This window comes from Rhinopithecus bieti, unplaced genomic scaffold, assembly GCF_001698545.2.
Source record: "Rhinopithecus bieti isolate Rb0 unplaced genomic scaffold, ASM169854v2 scaffold_12070, whole genome shotgun sequence".
In the NCBI taxonomy this organism is placed as follows: Eukaryota; Metazoa; Chordata; class Mammalia; order Primates; family Cercopithecidae; genus Rhinopithecus; species Rhinopithecus bieti.
The window spans coordinates 1503486-1524298 of record NW_016807449.1 but is presented as its reverse complement, the minus strand read 5'-3'; the positions used below and the strand labels follow the sequence as shown (position 1 = coordinate 1524298).

At 50.2% G+C, this 20813-nt stretch overlaps 1 protein-coding gene across 4 annotated transcripts in view; it reads left to right on the top strand.

The window, feature by feature from the left end:
* The window catches only part of MYH14 (myosin heavy chain 14), a 94628-nt gene that overhangs the window by 49895 nt on the left and 23920 nt on the right, over positions 1-20813 (top strand). For all 4 annotated transcript variants that reach the window (XM_017882099.1, XM_017882097.1, XM_017882098.1 and 1 more), the window contains 11 exons: positions 1144-1350; positions 4401-4538; positions 4838-4961; positions 5575-5746; positions 9270-9482; positions 10030-10174; positions 11369-11575; positions 11778-11882; positions 11971-12123; positions 13335-13583; positions 18708-18920. In XM_017882099.1, the coding sequence (XP_017737588.1) occupies positions 1144-1350; positions 4401-4538; positions 4838-4961; positions 5575-5746; positions 9270-9482; positions 10030-10174; positions 11369-11575; positions 11778-11882; positions 11971-12123; positions 13335-13583; positions 18708-18920 (1926 nt within the window). The remainder of the gene's footprint in view (positions 1-1143; positions 1351-4400; positions 4539-4837; positions 4962-5574; positions 5747-9269; positions 9483-10029; positions 10175-11368; positions 11576-11777; positions 11883-11970; positions 12124-13334; positions 13584-18707; positions 18921-20813) is intronic.

Genomic DNA, 20813 nt, shown 5'->3' with positions numbered 1-20813 from the left:
GTGGGGGCGTGTCTTGGGGGGGGCGGGGCTGTGTCACGTGGGTGGAGCCAGGTGTGAGGGGCGGGGCTTCTGAGCCAGCCTGTGCCCAGGCAGGGCTGTCAGGAGGATGGGAGCAAAGCTAAGGTGTACTGAGGCCTGGCGGGGATTGGGGCTGTTTAGTTTGGTTAAATCGTGACGTGCAGGGAGCAGGGCCCTGGGGGTGTAGCCAGGGTATGGGCCGGGTAGGGGTGGGGTGGGAGAGTCCTGCAGAGCCAGAATGGAGCTGGGCTGTAGGATCTGGGCGCAGGGACCTCAGCTGTGTCCGGGCTATGGTATGCAGGCGGTGGACTTATAACTGTTTCCAGTATTTGGCTATCTTAAAATAATGCTAGAACATTTGGGAGGCTGACGTGGGCAGATCACCTGAGATCAGGAGTTCAAGACCACTCTGGTCAACATGGTGAAACCCCGTCTCTACTAAAAATGCAAAAATTAGCCGGGTGTGGTGGCGCACGCCTGTAATCCCAGCTACTTAGGAGGTGGCTGTTGCAGTAAGCCGAGATGGTGTTGCTGCAATCCAGCCTGGGTGACAGAGTGAGACTCTGTCTCAATAATAATAATAATAATAATAATACTAGAACAAACCCCTTCTTGAGCATTTTTCTGTTTGCCTTTTCTGCATTATTTTCTGTGGTTACATTTCTAAGTATGGAAGTATTAAATGAAATGTGAGATGGTAGAAAGACCCTTAGGGGGTTATTTGAAGGATGGACTGGAAGGGGAAAGGCTGGAGGCTGGGAGGCTGGGGGGGGGAGGCTGGGGAGGAGTCTGGAGAGAGACAGGTGAGAGAAGGCAAACCTGAGCCTGTTGGGGCTGTAGGGACAGAGAGGAGGGGCCAGAGAGAGCAGGGGTGCAGGCTGATGACTGTGAGAGGTGAGGGAGAAGGACATCCCCAGGATTCTGACTTAGTGATTAGGGGGATATGGGCTCATCCTGAGACGGGGACCTGAGGGGGAGGAGGTGGGACACTGTGTCCTCTCACCCCTCAGTACTGCCCTGAAGGCCTTAAAGGCCAAAGCAAGTTACAAGGCAGCAGCAGGCACCTGGTGCAGGTTGCCCTGGGAGCACTGCTTTCTGACCACTAACTTCCCACACACTCCCCAGCTGGAAGAGGAGCGCACCCGCCTGGCAGAGCAATTGCGAGCAGAGGCAGAACTGTGTGCAGAGGCCGAGGAGACGCGGGGGAGGCTGGCAGCCCGCAAGCAGGAGCTGGAGCTGGTGGTGTCAGAGCTGGAGGCTCGCGTGGGCGAGGAGGAGGAGTGCAGTCGTCAGCTGCAAACCGAGAAGAAGAGGCTTCAGCAGCACATACAGGTCTGGCCCCCTGCATGCCCACCAGGCCACCCTCCAGACCCCTCTGTCTACACCATCCACCTTTGCTTCTGCAAACCATGTGTCTTTGGGCCACGAATTTGTAGAAAACTCAGTTCTAAGTGAATTTGCAAAAAGTATACATTTTTTTATTCAGATTACGGGAGACCCTAGAATGTGTGAGCTTCATGTATGGGTGGATCCAGACGTCCAAGTGATATATTCAGCTTCAGGCATGGCTGGATCCAGGCGCCCAAATGCTGTCCTCAGCTTCGGGCATGGCTGGATCCAGGCATTCAGGCAATGTCCTCAGTACTCCCCCTCTCTCTATCTCCTGGCTTCATTCACGGGCAGGCTGCCCTCATGGTTCCTCTTCAAAATCTAGTGTGTATTTTACACTACAGCACATCTCAATTCAGATACTAAATTCTCATTGGAAACACTTGACCTGTATTTCAGTTTCATAATTTCTGCAGTTTATAAAAACTAGATTCACATGACCAAGTTGTTCCAAACATGCTTAAAAAGCTTTTCAGTGATTGGGTGTCTTGTTTTAAATTTAAAATAAGTAAAATTAAATAAGACAGAAAATTCAGTTCATCAGTCCACATCAGCCACATTTCAAGGGCTCAGTAGTGTTTTTTTGTTTTTTGTTTTTTCGAGACAGTCTCGCTCTGTCACCCAGGCTGGAGTGCAGTGGCGCCATCTCAGCTCACTGCAACCTCTATCTCCCAGGCTCAAGCAATTCTCCTGTCTCAACCTCTACAGCAGTATCTGGGATTACAGGCATGTGCCACCACACCCAGCTAATTTTTTTGTTTTTAGTAGAGACAGTGTTTCAGTATGTTGGCTAGGCTGGTCTCGAACTCCTGACCTCAGGTGATCTGCCCGCCTCAGCCTTCCAAAGTGCTAGGATTACAGGCGTGAGCCACCGTACCCGGCCCAGTAGTGTTTTAATCAACTTCTCTTGACCGAGGGTGGGACCGAGGGTGGGATCCTTCCCTAGGTTTATGGGGATGGCTGAGCACACAGCACCGGACACCAGACAGGTGAGATTGATTGACAGCAGTTTCTTGAATATTGAATATTCACAGCCTGACGGGCCAACACCACACCATTGACACCCACATGGGTGTTGCCCTCAAGAGCAGAGTGAACAAGCAGGGGCTGTGGGAAACAGGCTTCATTGCAACAACAGGTGGAGGTGACTCCTGGGTACTGTGGGAAAATGCGATTGGTTTGTTTCAGTAATTCCATGGGCTGGCAGGGAGCTGGAATGTGCTTCTCAGGGATAAGCAGGCACTGTGCCTGGTCCCCAGGATAAGGAGGGTCTCCAGGTAAGGCTGGGGGACCTTATCTGGGGGAGCAGAGGGAGTAGGAGGACTTTTGTTTAGGCCATTTGAGGCCCCTCCTACTTTTACCAGATGTCAAGGCCACACATAAAATTGAGTCTTGGCTGGGTGCAGTGCCTCAATCTGTAATCCCAGCACTTTGGGAGGATATCTTAAGCCCGGGGATTCAAGACCAGCCTAGGCAATGTGGTGAAACCCTTTCTCTACAAAACAAAACACAAAATTAGCCAGGCATGGTGTCACACGCCTGTAGTGTCATCACGGCTACCCAGGAGGCCTGAGGTGGGAGGAGCACCTGAGCCCAGGAGGTCAAGGTTGCAGTGAGCTGTGATGGCACCACTGCACTCCAGCCTGGGTGACAGAGTGAGACCTTGTCTCAAACAATAAAATAGGCTGGGCGCGGTGGCTCATTCCTGTAATTCCAGCACTTTGGGCGGCTGAGGTGGGTGGATCACCTGAAGTCAGGAGTTCAAGACCAGTCTGGCCAACGTGGTGAAACCTCATCTCTACTAAAAATACAAAAAATTAGCCAGGTGTGGTAGCAGATGCCTGTAATCCCAGCTACTCGGGAACTTGAGGCAAGAGAGTCGCTTGAACCCCGGGAGGTGGAGCTTGCAGTGAGCCAAGATCGCACCACTGCGCTCCAGCCTGGGTGACAGAGCGAGACTCCATCTCAAAAAATAGTAATAAATAATACATAATTTAAAAAATAAAATAAACATAGTAAATAAATTATAGAAATGGGTACTGCCAATATGACAGTCATCAGGCACATTGGAAATCAAGACTCAACTTTATTTTTTGAATTTATTTTATTTTATTCTGTTTAAATTTTTTTTTTTTTTGAGACGGAGTAGAGACAGGGTTTCACTGTGTTAGCCAGGATGGTCTCGATCTCCTGACCTCGTGATCCGCCCGCCTTGGCCTCCCAAAGTGCTGGGATTACAGGCGTGAGCCACCACACCCGACCTATTTACTATATTTGTTGTTTATAATCTGTATCCCTAACCCCCACACAAGAAAGTGATTTCCACAAGGATAGGTGTTCATATTTTTTTCAGAGGCGAGATCTCGCTCTGTTACCCAGCCTTCAGTGCAGTGGTGCGGTCATCTCTCACTGCAGAAGGCCAGGAACTTTTCCCATCCTCAGTGTCTAGAACTGTGCCTGGCATACACTAGGCACTCAATAAATGCTTGTTGAGCTAATGAATGAAATGGGAAAGCCAATAAAGGTTTTTTTTTTTGTTTTTTTTTTTTTTTTGAGACGGAGTCTCGCTCTGTCGCCCAGGCTGGAGTGCAGTGGCCGGATCTCAGCTCACTGCAAGCTCCGCCTCCCGGGTTTACGCCATTCTCCTGCCTCAGCCTCCCAAGTAGCTGGGACTACAGGCGCCCGCCATCTCGCCCGGCTAGTTTTTTTTTGTATTTTTTTTAGTAGAGACGGGGTTTCACCATGTTAGCCAGGATGGTCTCGATCTCCTGACTTCGTGATCCGCCCGTCTCGGCCTCCCAAAGTGCTGGGATTACAGGCTTGAGCCACCGCACCCGGCCGCCAATAAAGGTTTTATCCTTCCCAGCCTCACCCGGGGTATGCACCTCTCTGAGCCACCCCGGGGATCCGCAGACTATCCCCGTCCGCATCCTTCCCATCACGCTCCATCTGTTGGCCCGTGTATGCTCACTCCTCCTGCCTCCCCTCCCCAGGAGCTAGAGGCTCACCTTGAGGCTGAGGAGGGGGCACGGCAGAAGCTGCAGCTGGAGAAGGTGACGACAGAGGCAAAAATGAAGAAATTTGAGGAGGACCTGCTGCTCCTGGAAGACCAGAACTCCAAGCTGAGCAAGGTTGGGGGCCTGAGGGCAGCTGGGAAAGTGGGGAGCGGGTGCGTTGGTGCGTTAATGAATGGTGAACTTCAAACCATGGCGGTTACCACACTGCGCTTCTCAGGTGTGCACTGGTGGGGGTGGGATGGGTCTATAGACCCCAGGGAATGGGAAGAAGAGGGAGGTGTAGGGGGAGGAAGGTCAGAGAAGGGTGAATAGGAGCAGAACCATAGATGAGAACAACACCAGAAGCTTCAGATCAGGTAGGGGCTGCTCCTGGCCCGGCTCCTGACTGCACCTCACCCCACCCCACCCCTCAGGAGCGGAAGCTGCTAGAAGATCGCCTGTCAGAGTTCTCATCCCAGGCAGCTGAGGAGGAGGAGAAGGTCAAGAGCCTCAATAAGCTACGGCTCAAGTATGAGGCCACAATCGCAGACATGGAGGGTGAGCTCCCGCCCAGCCAGTGGGGAGCTGTAGGGGTCTGTGTGTGCTCTGATGGGGGACTTCAGGCAAGCTCCATGTGCTACAGGGCCTCAGTGGCTGTGTCTGCTAAATGGGATAGGAAGGAAGGCTCAGGGCAGATTGAGTGTCCTCCCAGCTCTTGAGTTCTTCATGCATCTCTAAATCCAACTCCCTTTCTCTCCGTGGTGTCTTGGGTTATCCTACTTTCTTCCCATCTGACTGCTCCACTGTCTGTCTCTTTCAGACACGTTTTTGTCTCCCTGTCCCTTCCTGTTGACTTAGAATCAGAAACAGAAAGGAAGGGGCACAAGGAGGAGGCAGGGCTGTGGACACAGGGCAGAGAGTCAGAGGGAGGAGGCATGGGCTGTCAGTGGGGATGAGGAGGAGAGGACAGTGCGTAGGTGTCTGGCCGAGGGTCTAGGACAACATTGTGGGGAGAGTCCCCGAGATAGATGGGGAAGGTGGGAGGAGGAGAAGGTGTTAAGGGAGGTGCTGAGCGTAGCCTTATATGTGGCTGGGGGCCTGTGGTCTCTGTGGGAGCGGCTGAGTGTGCAGGCCTGGAGTCCTCATGCGTGGCCCCCAACCCTGCCTCCAGACCGCCTACGGAAGGAGGAGAAGGGTCGCCAGGAGCTGGAGAAGCTGAAGCGGAGGCTGGACGGGGAGAGCTCGGAGCTGCAGGAGCAGATGGTGGAGCAGCAACAGCGGGCAGAGGAGCTGCGGGCCCAGCTGGGCCGCAAGGAGGAGGAGCTGCAGGCTGCCCTGGCCAGGTGCAGGGTGGGGGGCGGGCTTGGTGGGGCAAGCATGGGGTGCCCAAGTCAGAAGCTCCTGGGTGCAAACCCCGGTGGAGCCACTCACCAGCCACAGACAAGCCACATCCCTCCACACCTCAGTGTCCCCTTCTGTCAAATGAAGATAGCAAGAGTTCCGGGCCCACTAGGTTAAGCGAAAAGTGGAACAAGACTCTATGTGTCTGGTAACTTGCATAACAGTGCACAAACGGAACAAGAAAATGCTATTTCTAGGCCAGGTACGGTGGTTCATACCTGTAATCCCAGCACTTTGGAAGGCCAAGGCAGGTGGATCACTTGAGGTGGGGAGTTTGAGACCAGCCTGGCTAACATGGCGAAACCCCATCTCTACTAAAAATACAAAAATTAGCTGGGTGTGGTGGCAGGCACCTGTAATCCCAGCTACTCAGGAAGCTTAAGTACGAGAATCACTTGAACCCGGGAGGCAGAAGTTGCAGTGAGCCGAGATCACACCACTGCGCTCTAGCCTGGCAACAGAGCAAAACTACGTCTAAAAAAAAAAAAGCTATTTCGGCCGGGCGCGATGGCTCAAGCCTGTAATCCCAGCACTTTGGGAGGCTGAGACGGGCGGATCACGAGGTCAGGAGATCGAGACCATCCTGGCTAACACGGTGAAACCCCGTCTCTACTAAAAATACAAAAACTAGCCGGGCGAGGTGGCGGGCGCCTGTAGTCCCCAGCTACTCGGGAGGCTGAGGCAGGAGAATGGCGTGAACCCGGGAGGCGGAGCTTGCAGTGAGCCGAGATCACACCACTGCGCTCTAGCCTGGCAACAGAGCAAAACTACGTCTAAAAAAAAAAAAGCTATTTCTTCCTCTTCCCCTTCTTGGCCTCCCCACACCAAACAGCCCAGAATCAGCTGAGATTTGACAGGTGGCCTATGTTAGGAATCATAATAATTCTATTTACACTCATTCACAATAATTGAGCTCCTATTGTATGTCAGATGTGCTTAGTATTTCAGATGCTTTTTATGCGCTGTGCTCCATGCAATCTAAGACCTCCTTGATTACAAGTACAACTGAATTTCAGAGATGTTAAAATGTGAAAAACTGTGCATCTTAGAGTTGGTGGAACATGGTGTGTGTGTGGGGGGGGGGGGTTAAGAACATAGATATATATATAAAATTTTTTTTAAGATGGAGTCTTGTTTTGCTGCCCAGACTGGAGTGCAGTGGTGTTATCTTGGTCACTACCACCTCCGCCACCCAGGTTCAAGTGATTCTCATGCCTCAGCCTCCCAAGTAACTGGGATTACAGGCCCCCGCCAACATGCCCAGCAAGTTTTGTATTTTTAGTGGTGACGGGGTTTCACCACGTTGCCTAGGCTGGTCTCGAACTCCCGACACCAGGTGATCCACTTGTCTCGGCCTCCCAAAGTGCTGGGATTATAGGTGTGAGGCACTGCACCTGGCTGTGAACACACATCTTTGAGTCTGACTTCTGGGTTGGAATCCTGGCTTCGCCCCTTTCTAGTCATGTGACCTCACCCAAGTCACATCACCTCTCTAGCCTCAGTTTTTTCATCTATAAAATGGGGTAATTATAGACGCTACTCCTAGGGTTAGTGTGAGGGTTAAAGAAGAAAGTACTCCTCAGACGCTTGGCATACCCTGAGCCCTCAATAAATGCCAGATGTTTCTGTTACTACTTTTATTACTCTTGCTACTTTTTTTTTTTTTTTTTTACTGAGGTGAAATTCACATAAAAGTAACCGTTTTTTAAGTGTACAATTCAGTAGATTTTGCCCATTCACAATGCTGTGTAACCATCACCTCTATCTAGTTCTAGAACAGTTTCCCTTTTATTGAGATGGAGTCTTGCCCTGTCGCCCAGCCTGGAGTGCAGTGGCGTGATCTTGGCTCACTACATCCTCTGCCTCCTGGGTTCAAGCAGTTCTCCTGCTTCAGCCTCCCAAGTAGCTAAGACTATAGGTGCCCACCACCACACCCAGCTAATTTTTGTATTTTTAGCAAGGACTGGATTTCACTATGTTGGCCAGGCTGGTCTTGAACTCCTGACCTCAGGTGATCCACCTGTCTCAGCCTCCCAAAGTGCTGGGATTACAGGCATGAGCCACTGTGCCGGCCTCCAGAATATTTTTATCACCCCAAAAGGAAACCCTGTATGTATTAAGCAATCACGGCCGGGCACAGTGACTCATGCCATAATCCATCACTCTGAGAGGAGGAGGCAGGAGGGTCCCCTGAGCCCAGGAATTCAAGACCAGCCTGGGCAATATAATGAGACCCTGTTTCCACCAAAAACTTTAAAAAATTAGCCAAGCATGGTGGCGTGTGCCTGTAGTCCCAGCCACTTAGAGGACTGAGGTGGGAGGATCATTTGAACCTGGGAAGTCGAGGCTGCAGGGAGCCACTGCACTCTGGTCTAGGTGACAGAACGAGATCCTCTCTCAAAAAAAAAAAAACAAGCAGTCACTCCCCATCCCTCCTTCTCCCCAGACTGGCAGCCTCTGATCCACTTTCTGTCTAAAGAGAATTTGCCTATTCTAGATATTTCATACAACATGTGGCCTTTTTGTGCTTTATTTTTGTCATCATCCCCCCAGCAACCCTGGTAAAGGAGAGTGTTCATTGTCATGTCCTCCCACAAACCAGGACCCTGCCCTTCTTAAGTCACTTGCCAGAGCAGGGGGCCAGGAGAGGATACTGAGCCAGGCCTGTGTGGCTCCCTGAGCCATTAACCCCCAGGTCCCAGTTGATGCAGCCCCTGGATCCAGCTTCTCTTTGCAATGACACTGCATGAGGGGACAGGAAGCCACATCCCTGTGAGAGTTACAAGGAGGAACTCCGGGGCAACCCAGCCACTCACGGACTGGGTAGCCTTGGCAAGTGCTTTCTCCGTGCTGGGCCTCAGTTTCCTCATTTGGCAGGAACATTAAATGAGGTGATACAAGTAAAGCGCTGGCATGAGGCAGGAACTTACTAAGTGTCTCCAACGATTACTGTTGCTGTCATTCCCACTTTATAGCTAAGAAAACTGAGGTTCGAAATGAGTCAGGCTGGGCGAAGTGGCTCAGTCCTACGATCTCACACTTTGTAAGGCCGAGGTGGGAGGATGGAACCACCTCCTGGCTCGAGGCCAGGAGTTCGAGACCAGCCCTGGGCAACATTGTGAGACCCCGTCTCTTTGGGGAAAAAAAAAAATTAGCCAGGTGTGGTGGACCACAACTGTGGTCTCAGCTACATGGGATGCTGTGGTAGGAGGATCACTTGAGCCCAGGAATTTGAGGCTGCAGTAAGCCATGACTGCACCACTGCACTCCAGCCTGGGTAACAGAGCAAGACCCTGTCTCAAAAAAATTAAATTAGTACTGGAGTCAAGTACCCAGTGGCAGAGATAGGATTCGAACCTGGGACTGGCCACCCCCAAAGCCCACATCCAGCCTCTCTGTCCCCAGAAATCATTGCCTCGCCCTTGCCTGCCCCTGTACCAACTCCATGGTTCTTGTCACCTCCAGGGCAGAAGACGAGGGTGGGGCCCGGGCCCAGCTGCTGAAATCCCTGCGGGAGGCTCAAGCAGCCCTGGCCGAGGCCCAGGAGGACCTGGAGGCCGAGCGCGTGGCCAGGACCAAGGCGGAGAAGCAGCGCCGGGACCTGGGCGAGGAGCTGGAGGCGCTGCGGAGTGAGCTGGAGGACACGCTGGACTCCACCAACGCACAGCAGGAGCTCCGGTGAGGCCCGGTGGCAGCCGCTGTCACAGCCTGTGCACGTGCAGGGCTGGGGGAAGGACTTAGGTGCAAAGTCTCTGTCCTTACAGAGGCTTACGGTTCAGTTGTTCTTGAACCACCAGTTCTAGGCCCAGCCTGGTCAAGCTGGGGACAGAGATGGGTCAGACCCAGGTGTTACCCTTGGGAATTTCCAGTCTCAGGGGAGGCAGATTCAGGCAAAGACAATCTCAACCCAGAACAAGGGGTGCTTTAGTGGAGTGACACAGGGCATTGTGGGTGCTAACTGAAGACTCCTAAACCAAGTCTATGGGAGATCCAGGAAGACTTTCCTGAGGAAGGGCGTTTTGGATAAGGGTTTTGAAAGGTGAATAGGAGTTCACCCTTAAAGCCACACTCCTTCCACAGTGTCACCACCCAGATCTCCTGGGGAGCATAACATGAGGCTCTTATGTTTTTAGGAAACATGGAAAGGAGAAACAACCAGCTCCCCCAAAGCCCCTGCCTTCCTCTGCTCTGAAATTCTCTTCCCCTCTCCCTTCCCCCAATAAAGGTCCAAGAGGGAGCAGGAGGTGACGGAGCTGAAGAAGACTCTGGAGGAGGAGACTCGCATCCACGAGGTGGCAGTGCAGGAGCTGAGGCAGCGCCACGGCCAGGCCCTGGGGGAGCTGGCGGAGCAGCTGGAGCAGGCCCGGAGGGTGGGTTGGGGCAGGGGGACAGGGCGGAGGGGCCACGGGGACGGCAGGGCAGGACGCGGGTTTGGAGGCGGTACCGCTGGCTGGTTCTAGGCCATCTCATCTCTCTGGGCTCCTTTCCTCACGTATTCACGTGCAGCTATCATTCAGCAAGCATGAATAGGGTGTGGACTATATTCCAGGAGCATTGCTGGGAAATCAGCCATGAACCCAACAACCAGCACTGCCTTCCCTTGTGGAGCTTTCCTTTTAGTGAGAGTGGCAGAGAGTAAACGACATAAACACCTTCAGTTTATATCGGGGTGATAAGTGCTGTGGGGCCGTAATGAACAGAAAAAGGGGATCAGAATTCTAAGGCGGGTGAGTTTTTAAGTAGAGAGGCTGCAGAGGTACTCTGTGAGAAGGTGATATCGGGGTAAAAAACTGAGGGAGTGGCCGGGCACGGTGACTCATGCCTGTAACTTTGGGAGGCTGAGGCAGGCAGATCACTTGAGGCTAGGAGTTCAAGACCAGCCTGGGCAACATGGTAAAACCCCATCTCTACTAAAAATACAAAAATTAGCTGGACGTGGTGGTGCACACTCCTGTAGTCCCAGCTACTCGAGAGGCTGAGGCAGGAGAATCACTTGAACCCAAGAAGCGGAGGTTACAGTGAGCTGAGATTGCGCCATTGCACTCCAGCCTGGGTGACAGATCAAGATTCCATCTCAAAAAACAAACAAACAAACAAAAAAATGGGCCAGGCGTCGTGGCTCACGGCTGTAATCCCAGCAGTTTGGGAGGCTGAGGCGAGTGGATCACCTGAGGTCAGGAGTTCGAGACCAGCCTGGTCAGCATGGCGAAACCCCATCTCTACTAAAAACACAAAAAATTAGCTGGGTGTGGTGGTGGGCACCTGTGATCCCAGCTACTTGGGAGGCTGAGACAGGAGAATTGCTTGAACCCGGGAGGCAGAGGTTGCAGTGAACAAAGATCACACCATTGTACTCCAGCTTGGGCAGCAAGAGTGAAGCACTGTCTCAAAAAAAAAAAAAAAAAAAAAAAAAATGAGGGAGGGAGGGGTGAACTATTTGTGCATTGGGAGAAGTGTGTTCCAGGCAGAGGGAACAGCCAGTGTGAAGGCCCTGAGAGGGGAGTGTGCCTGGCCTGGTCCAGGAAAGGCCTCACAGATCTTTGCTCATCTCCTTCCCACACCAGGGCAAAGGTGCGTGGGAGAAGACGCGGCTGGCCCTGGAGGCCGAGGTGTCCGAGCTGCGGGTGGAACTGAGCAGCCTGCAGACTGCACGTCAGGAGGGTGAGCAGCGGAGGCGCCGTCTGGAGTCACAGCTGCAGGAGGTGCAGGGCCGGGCTGGTGATGGGGAGAGGGCACGAGCGGAGGCTGCTGAGAAGCTGCAGCGAGCCCAGGTAAGTGGGGTGTACACCTAGGAGCGGAATTGTTGGGTCATGTGGGAACCCTATGTTTAAGCGTCTGAGGACCTGCCAGACTGTTTTCCATGGCAGCTGCACCTATCACATTCCCCCTAGTGTGGGAGGGATTTGAGTCACATGGGGTCGCTGAGTGGAAGCCACAATTAGAGGACTTCATTCCCCTGTCCCTTCCCTGCAGGCTGAACTGGAGAATGTGTCTGGGGCGCTGAACGAGGCTGAGTCCAAGGCCATCCGTCTTAGCAAGGAGCTGAGCAGCACAGAAGCCCAGCTGCACGACGCCCAGGTGACCCTGCCTGCCCTTCGGCTCCACCATCACCCTCCCCTCCTTTCCTCCTGACCACACCTGACATTGCCGTCTCCTCCATTTACAGGAGCTCCTGCAGGAGGAGACCAGGGCAAAATTGGCCTTGGGGTCCCGGGTGCGAGCCATGGAGGCTGAGGCAGCCGGGCTACGTGAGCAGCTGGAAGAGGAGGCAGCCGCCAGGGAGCGGGCAGGCCGTGAACTGCAGACCACCCAGGCCCAGGTGAGCAGCCCTACGTAAGACCTTCAGGGAGGCACAGCCCGCCTCACTGCTTCTCCTGGGTTCCCCAGCTCAGGGACGGCCACGCGGCCCACCTTCACATAAGCCAGACCCATGGATGCCTTTCTCATCTCTGATTCCCCTTTACCCCCCACAGCCTGTGCCCAGCCCTGGCTCTCCTGCCCCCTGACTCTCAGCCTCATCCCTTGTCCCAGCTCCAGCTCAGCCCCAGCTCCAGCACCATCCTCTCCCACCTAGATCCTCCTCTTGGCCTCTGGGCCTCTGACCTCTCCCCTAACAGCTCATCCTCTACACAGCCCCAGAAGCTTCTTTCTTCACCTGGAGCTGACCCTGTCCCTCCCCTGCTCACAGCTCTCCCATGCCTCCCCAGTACCCCTAGACAAAGTCCATGCCTCTTAGTTGGGCATGTGAGGCCCTGCAATCTCTGGTCCTTCCTCTGTCTTTAGCTGTATTCATCTCTGTCACTATTTTCCTATTTTATTTGAAAAAACCCTTTTATTTTTCCAGACTTAGCATTAGGCTCCCCTGTGGGAAGTTTCCTGACCCCTCTTCTCTTTCTCCTCTGTCCCAACTCCAGTCACCTTGGGCTGGGACTTTCTCTGCCCATGAGTCTCCCCACCAGACTGAGAGCCCTTGCAAACTAGAATCCCATTAGAGTTAGATCCAGGTCTGTAGCACAGCCCAATATAGAGCCTCATGTATGGTAGGCTTGGAGAAATGCTTATTGAATGAATGAGTGATGGTGCTTGCCTGCAGATATCCTTCAACTGGCAAACTCCTATGCATACTTCAAGACCCATCTCAAATGGTCCTCCTTCAGGAAGTTTCTCCTGAATGTTCTAAACAGATTCTGAGCCCTTCCTGTGGACTTCCATAGCTCCCATACTGCTACCTTAACCCTTATCGCCCTGGCTGTGATGCTGTGTCTCCCCCAGCAGACGAGGGGCTCCCCAGGAAAGACTTCAGGTCTGATTCATCTCTGTGTCTTGGAGGGAGTCATTTTAATTCCCTGGAAGAACTAGGGCTCATAGTACTCACAACTTCATACCACTCAGAGGCAGAAGAGCCCAGCAGAGTGACCCTTTTCCCTCTTCAGGCCTCAGTCTCTTCATCCTGGAAATGGAGCACCACCAGTTCACACCTTGGTCACTCACGGCTGTGACCACCAACCACCTTCTCTCTCCTCCCCTCAGCTCTCCGAGTGGCGGCGGCGCCAGGAGGAGGAGGCAGGGGCACTGGAGGCAGGGGAGGAGGCACGGCGCCGGGCAGCCCGTGAGGCCGAGGCCCTGACGCAGCGCCTGGCAGAAAAGACAGAGACCGTGGATCGGCTGGAGCGGGGCCGCCGCCGGCTGCAGCAGGAGCTGGACGACGCCACCATGGACCTGGAGCAGCAGCGGCAGCTTGTGAGCACCCTGGAGAAGAAGCAGCGCAAGTTCGACCAGGTGGGGCACCTCAGTTCCCCCAGCTGGGGAATCAGCAAGTCCATCTAGGCTTCCCATGGTCATGGTGAGGAAACAGTAATCCGTCATGGCTCAACTAGGCAGTTGTAGTGGACCAGGAAGCAAGACCCTTCTTTGCTCTGGGCCTCTGTAAAATAGGACATCCCTCTGTCCTGATTCATGCCTCTTGTCACAGCATAATTCATCGTAGCACCCACATTTACTTTCAAAGCTGCCCTGGTTTTTGGATGACAAAATATACGAATACCTTCAGTACCCCAGAGGTTGCCTATGAGAATTAAATCAAATAACTCATCTCACTTCTGCTAATTCACTGGGTACCTCAGGCAAGTTGCTTTTTCCATCTCAGCTTCAGTTCACCCTTCTAGAAAATGGCAATAACACCAAGCATCTGGCAGCCTGAGGATGCAATAAAAATCAGAGAACCTCAGAGAGCTCAGATCAGGCAATCCTGAGGTTCAGATCCCAACTCGGCCTCTTGATGGCTGTGTGGCTTGGGCAAATTGCTCAACTTCTCTGTGCTTTATTTTATTCATTTAGAAGATACAGTGTGAGGCCGGGCACGGTGGCTCATGCCTGTAATCCCAGCACTTTGGGAGGCCAAGGCGGGAGGATTGCCTGAGCTCAGGAGTTCACAACCAGCCTGAGCAACACGGTGAAACCCCGTCTCTACTAAAATACAAAAAATTCGCTGGGCGCGATGGTGTGCACCTGTAGTCCCAGCTACTCAGGAGGCTGAGGCAGGAGAATTGCTTGAACCTGGGAGGTGGAGGTTGCGGTAAGCCGAGATCGCTCCACTGCACTCCAGCCTGGGCGGCAGAGCAAGACTCCATCTCAAAAAAATAAAAATAAGAAATTTAAAATTTAAAAAAATTGTCATTTCCCTGTGGGTGGTGCAATATGTTTTTCTGGCTGACTTACAATTTCTCTCTTTATGTTTGGTTTTTAGCAGTTTGACTATGATATGCCCAGCTGTGGGTTTTTTGTATTTATCCTGCTTTAGATTCACTGTGCTTCCTGTAGCTGTGGGCTGATGTTTTTGATCAAATGTGGAAAATTTCAGCCATTATTTCTTCAAATATTTTTATCTCTCACTCTCTCTCCTTCCCCTTCTTCTTGGACTCCAAATACATATGGTTTGGTTATAATACTCTTCTACAGGTCATTGAGGCCTTATTAAATTTTTGCATCTTCTAGAATTTTATATAAATTATTTTCACATAAATCTCTTTTGGGATGGGCTTATTTTACTAAAAAAAAAAATTTTTTTTTTTTTGAGACAAAGTCTTGCTGTGTCACCAAGGCTAGAGTGCAGTGGCACGATCTCAGCTCATGCAACCTCTACCTCCCGTGTTCAAGTGATTCTCGTGCCTCAGCCTTCCAAGTAGCTGGGATTATGGGTGTGCACCACCATGCCTGGCTAATTTTTGTGTTTTTAGTAGAGACGAGGTTTCACCATATTGGCAAGGCTGGTCTCAAACTCCTGGCTTCAAGTGATCCACCCACCTCGGCCTCCCAAAGTGCTGGGATTACAGGAGTGAGCTACCGCACCTAGCCTCAGAGTAATTATTTTGAGATCCATCCATATTTTTGCATATCAGTAATGTATTCCGATTTTTGCTGCTCAGTATTATTACTGTGGTCTAGATCAGCCACATTTTGATATTCATTAACCTTTCGATGAACATTTGGGTTTTTTCCAGTTTGGAACTATTATGGATAAAGCCTTAGGCTTTCTCAAAGGTGGTTTTAATTAACATTTCCCTAATGACCAGTGATGTTGAGCATCTTTTCATATGCTCATTTGCCATCCATATATCTTATCTGCTGAAGCGTCTGTTCAGATCTTTTGCCTATCTGTTAATTAGGTTGTTTGTTTTCCTATTATTGAATTTTGAAAATTCTTTACAGGCCAGGTATGGTGGGCTCGTGCCTGTAATCCCAGNGAACATTTGGGTTTTTTCCAGTTTGGAACTATTATGGATAAAGCCTTAGGCTTTCTCAAAGGTGGTTTTAATTAACATTTCCCTAATGACCAGTGATGTTGAGCATCTTTTCATATGCTCATTTGCCATCCATATATCTTATCTGCTGAAGCGTCTGTTCAGATCTTTTGCCTATCTGTTAATTAGGTTGTTTGTTTTCCTATTATTGAATTTTGAAAATTCTTTACAGGCCAGGTATGGTGGGCTCGTGCCTGTAATCCCAGCACTTTGGGAGGCCGAGGCGGACGGATCACCTGAGGTCGGGAGTTTGAGACCAGCCTGACCAACATGGAGAATCCCCATCTTAGCCGGGCGCGGTGGCTCAAACCTGTAATCCCAGCACTTTGGGAGGCTGAGACGGGCGGATCACGAGGTCAGGAGATCGAGACCATCCTGGCTGACACGGTGAAACCTCGTCTCTACTAAAATACAAAAAAACTAGCCGGGTGAGGTGGCGGGCACCTGTAGTCCCAGCTACTCGGGAGGCTGAGGCAGGAGAATGGCGTAAACCCGGGAGGCGGAGCTTGCAGTGAGCTGAGATCCGGCCACTGCACTCCAGCCCGGGCGACAGAGCGAGACTCCGCCTCAAAAAAAAAAAAAAAAAAAGAAACCCCATCTCTACTAAAAATACAAAATTAGCCAGGCATGGTGGCGCATTCCTGTAGTCCCAGCTGCTTGGGAGGCTGAGGTAGAAGAATCGCTTGAACCTGGGAGGCGGAGTTTGCAGTGAGCCGAGGTCACGCCATTGCACTCCAGCCTGGTCAACGAAAGTGAAACTCCATCTCAAAAGAAAAGAAAAGAAAAGAAAGTTCTTTATACATTCTGAATCCAAGTTCTTTATCAGATATATGCTCTGCAAATATTTTTGTCCAGTCTGTGGCTTGTCTTTCCATTCTGTTAGTCTTTCAAATAACAGAAGTTTTTAATTTTGTCCAGTTTATCAATTTGTTATTTTATGGATTGTGCTTTTGGTATTGTATATAAGAATTTTTTGCCTAACTCAAGGTCACAAAGGTTTTATCCTGTTTTTTTCTTTTTCTTTTTCTTTTTTTTTTTTTGAGACAGAGTCTTGCACTGTTGCCCAGGCTGGAGTGCAGTGGCACCATCTCGGCTCACTGCAACCTCTGCCTGCCTGGGTCAAGCGATTCCTCCTATCTCAGCCTCCCAAGTAGCTGGGATTACAGACACATGCTACCACACCCTGCTAATTTTTTTTTTTTTTTTTTTTTGTATTTTTAGGAGAGACAGGGGTTCACTATGTTGGCCAGGCTTGTCTCAAACTCCTAACCTCGTGATCCATCTACCTCAGCCTCCCAAAGTGTTGGGATTACAGGCATGAGCCACTGCACCTGGCCTATCCTGTTTTTTTTTCTGGCAATCTTCCAGTTAAAAGTTTACATTTAGGTCTGTGATCCATCCTGAGTTAATTTTTATATATGATGCTATCATGCTCCATGTTAATTTTTTGTGAATATAGATGTCCAAGTATTCCAACACCGTTTGTTTGTTCTCCACTGACTTGTTTTTGCATATCTATTGAAAGTCATTTTTCTTCTTCTTCTTCTTCTTTTTTTGAAGCAGAGTTTCGCTCTTGTTGCCCAGGCTGGAGTGCAGTGGTGTGATCTTGTTTCACTGCAACCTCTGCTTCCCAGGTTCAAGCAATTCTCCCACCTCAGCCTCCCAAGTAGCTGGAATTACAGGTGTGTGCCACCACACCTGGCTAATTTTTGTATTTTTAGTAGAGACGGAGTTTCACCACTTTGGCCAGCTGGTCTCGAACCCTTGACCTCAGGTGATCTGCCTGCCTCAGCCTCCCAAAATGCTGGGATTACAAGCATGAGCCACCGCACCAGCCTTTTCTTCTTATTTGAAGTTGTTTTGCCGCTTCTAGTTCCTTTGCATTTCCATATGTATTTTAGAATCAGTTTGTCAATTTCTACCCCAAAACAAAAAGCCTTCCGATTTGGAACTGTGTTGAATCTATACATCAGTTTGGGAAGAATTGACATCGTAACAATGTTGAGTTTTCTCACTGAGGAAGATGGTATATATGTCCATTGAAATACCTTAGAAATGTTTTTTAGTTTTCAGTGTACATCTTTGACATCTTTTGCCAGATGTATTTCTAAGTATTTCATGGTTTTATGGCTATTTTGAGTGATGTTACTTTCATTTCCATATTTTATTGCTAGTATGTAGAAACACAATAGATTTTTGTATATTGATCTTGTATCCCACAATCTTGGCTAAACTCACTTATTAGTGCTAACAGAATTTTTATATATTTTGTTGGATTTTCCGCATAGATGATCATGTTTTCTGTGAACAAAGGCAGTTTTACTTCTTTCTTTACTTTTTCTTTACCCTTCTAGGACCCAAATGCATGTATGTATGACTGCTTGGTACTTTTTTCAGGTTGTTAAAGTTCCATTAATTTTTGTTACAATCTTCTTTCTTTCTTTCTTTCTTTGCTCTGTTTGGATAATTTCTATTGACCGGTTTTCAAGTTTACTGATTCTTCTGATGTGTCCAGTCAGCTACTAATTTCATCCAATGACTTTTTTATTTCAGCTATTTCATTTTTCTATTCTGGCATTTCTATGTGGTTCTGTTTTACAGTTTCAAATCCCTCCTGAAATAATTCTGCCTCTTCACCCATTATATCTGCCTCATTCTGAAACTGATCATGAAGTCCTTGTGTGCACATTCTAATATGTAGGTCATCTGTGGGTCTATTTGTATGGACTGATTTTTCTCTTCACTATGAGTCCTGTTCTCTTTTCTTCTTTGCATGTTTTATAAGTTTGTTTGCCAATTACTGTGTCTTAAAAAAACAGTAAAGGTTGAAGTTCATTTTCTACTGCCACTCTTAACAAGAAGGAATACCCTTTCTTCTGTTGAGCATAGAGAGTGAGGGACTGATCAGTTTGATCCATTCAAGAGTTGAGCTGGTTTGGGACACGGTTGCAACTTTAATCCCTCTACCTCCCTCTTGTGTCTCTGCCTTTGTCTGTCTCTTTCTCTTTCTTTCTCTGTTCCTGGCTGCTCCCTCTTCCCGTTCCCTTGTACACTCCTTTCAGCTAATCTATTTCCCCCCACCCCATCTCCCTCAAACTGGAAGCTTCTGGCAGAGGAGAAGGCAGCTGTACTTCGGGCAGTGGAGGAACGTGAGCGGGCCGAGGCAGAGGGCCGGGAGCGTGAGGCTCGGGCCCTGTCACTGACACGGGCGCTGGAGGAGGAGCAGGAGGCACGTGAGGAGCTGGAGCGGCAGAACCGGGCCCTGCGGGCTGAGCTGGAGGCACTGCTGAGCAGCAAGGATGACGTCGGCAAGAGCGTGAGCAGGGCCCCCACTCCCCGGGACACACTGGGTGAGGGGAAGACACGTACAGGCATGTATGCTTTCACACACAGAACATGAAAACAACCAGCCATCAAAGTCATATATTCATGCACAAAGAGAACAAGAGGGCCGGGCACGGTGGCTCACTCCTATAATCCCAGCACTCCAGCACTTTGGGAGGCCAAGGCGGTTGGATCACCTGAGGTCAGGAGTTCGAGACCAGCTTGGCAAGCATGATGAAACCCCGTCTCTACTAAAAATACAAAAATTAGCCAGGCATGTGGCGCATGCCTGTAATCCCAGCTACTTGGGAGGCTGAAGCAGGAGAATCACTTGAATTCAGGAGGTAGAGGTTGCAGTGAGCCAAGATCATTCCACTGCACTCCAGCCTGGGTGACAGAGCGAGACTCTGTCTCAAAAAAAAAAAAAAAAAAAAAAAAAGAACAAGAGGAGGACTGTTTACCAAACATTTGCGTTCGTATACACACACACAGATACACACACACAGTGTGAAGAGATCTTCCACCAAATATGTGCGCTCATGCACACGCACAGAAAGCAAGGAGAGCCATTCACCAGAGGTAGGTCTTTGTGTAGACATTCACGGAACATGAGGAGAATCTTTCATCCAGCACATGTGTTCACACACAGAACACGAGAGCTGCTCACAAAGCACACATGCTCACATTTGTGTACATGGGATATGAGGAGAATCTTCTATTACTTGTTTTTGTTTGTTTTTTGTTTTGTTTAATTTTATTTTTGAGATAGGGTCTTGCTCTGTTGCCCAGGCTGGAGGGCAGTGGTGCAATCATGGCACATTACAACCTCAGGCTCAAGCAGTCCTCCTGCCTCAGCCTCCCAAGTAGCAGGGACTATAGATGCATTCCACCATACCTGGCTTTTTAAAATTTTTTTTGTGGAGATGGGGTCTTGTTGTGTTGCCCAGGCTGGTCCTGAACTCCTAGGCTCAAACAATCCTCCCACTTCGGCCTCCCAAAGCATTGGGATTACAGGCATGAGCCATTGTACCTTGCTGAGAATTTTCCATTAAATAAACATATTCATGTGCATATGTACACATACAGCATGAGAAAACTACTCACCACACATATGTGTGAATGCTCAGAGAACATGAAGACAATTTACTACAACACACAGCCTGAGAACCACTCCCCAGACATGACTATGTGCATGCATACATACACAACACACACACACATGCACACACAGTGTGAGGACTCCCACTTTGCCTGCCACCAACCCCACTGAGCACGCACAGACTCTCCCACCAAGCCTCTGTCTTCCCTGAACTCATAAATCCCTCCAGGGCCTGTAGGATGGTGCCCCAAGGCTGCTCCCAGGCTCTCCTCACCCAGCCAGTGTCCCAGCCTTCTGAGTGGTCAAAATGACCCGCCACAACCTCCACTCCATCCTTCCTTCATTCATCCTCTAAATACATTTATGGATCACACCCAGGGACACAGGCCACCCTCACTAATGATGGGAGGCACTGGCAGAATTTGTTGAGCTCGTGAACAGACGCCATCTCGACATCCTTATTTCTTTATTTTCCCACCCATGCACTTCTAGGAGTCCAATGGATGAGGGCTTTATCTAGACATTGATCTGATTTTGCTTTTAGCCAGGCCTAGAGAGAACCCTCTCTCCCTGACACAGACCTGGCCTGCGGCCCTAGGGATAATGGAGCTAAAACCTGGCTCGTACTTGAGCCGTTAAGGTCTGTCCCTTGGGAAAAATGTCGTTATTTGTAGTGACTCCAAAGGCCCCTGTGGGAAACAGGATGTTGACAGGAGAAAGTCTGATCCCTTCAAGTAAACAAAATAAATTGGCTGGCTGGGCGTGGTGGCTCAAGCCTGTAATCCC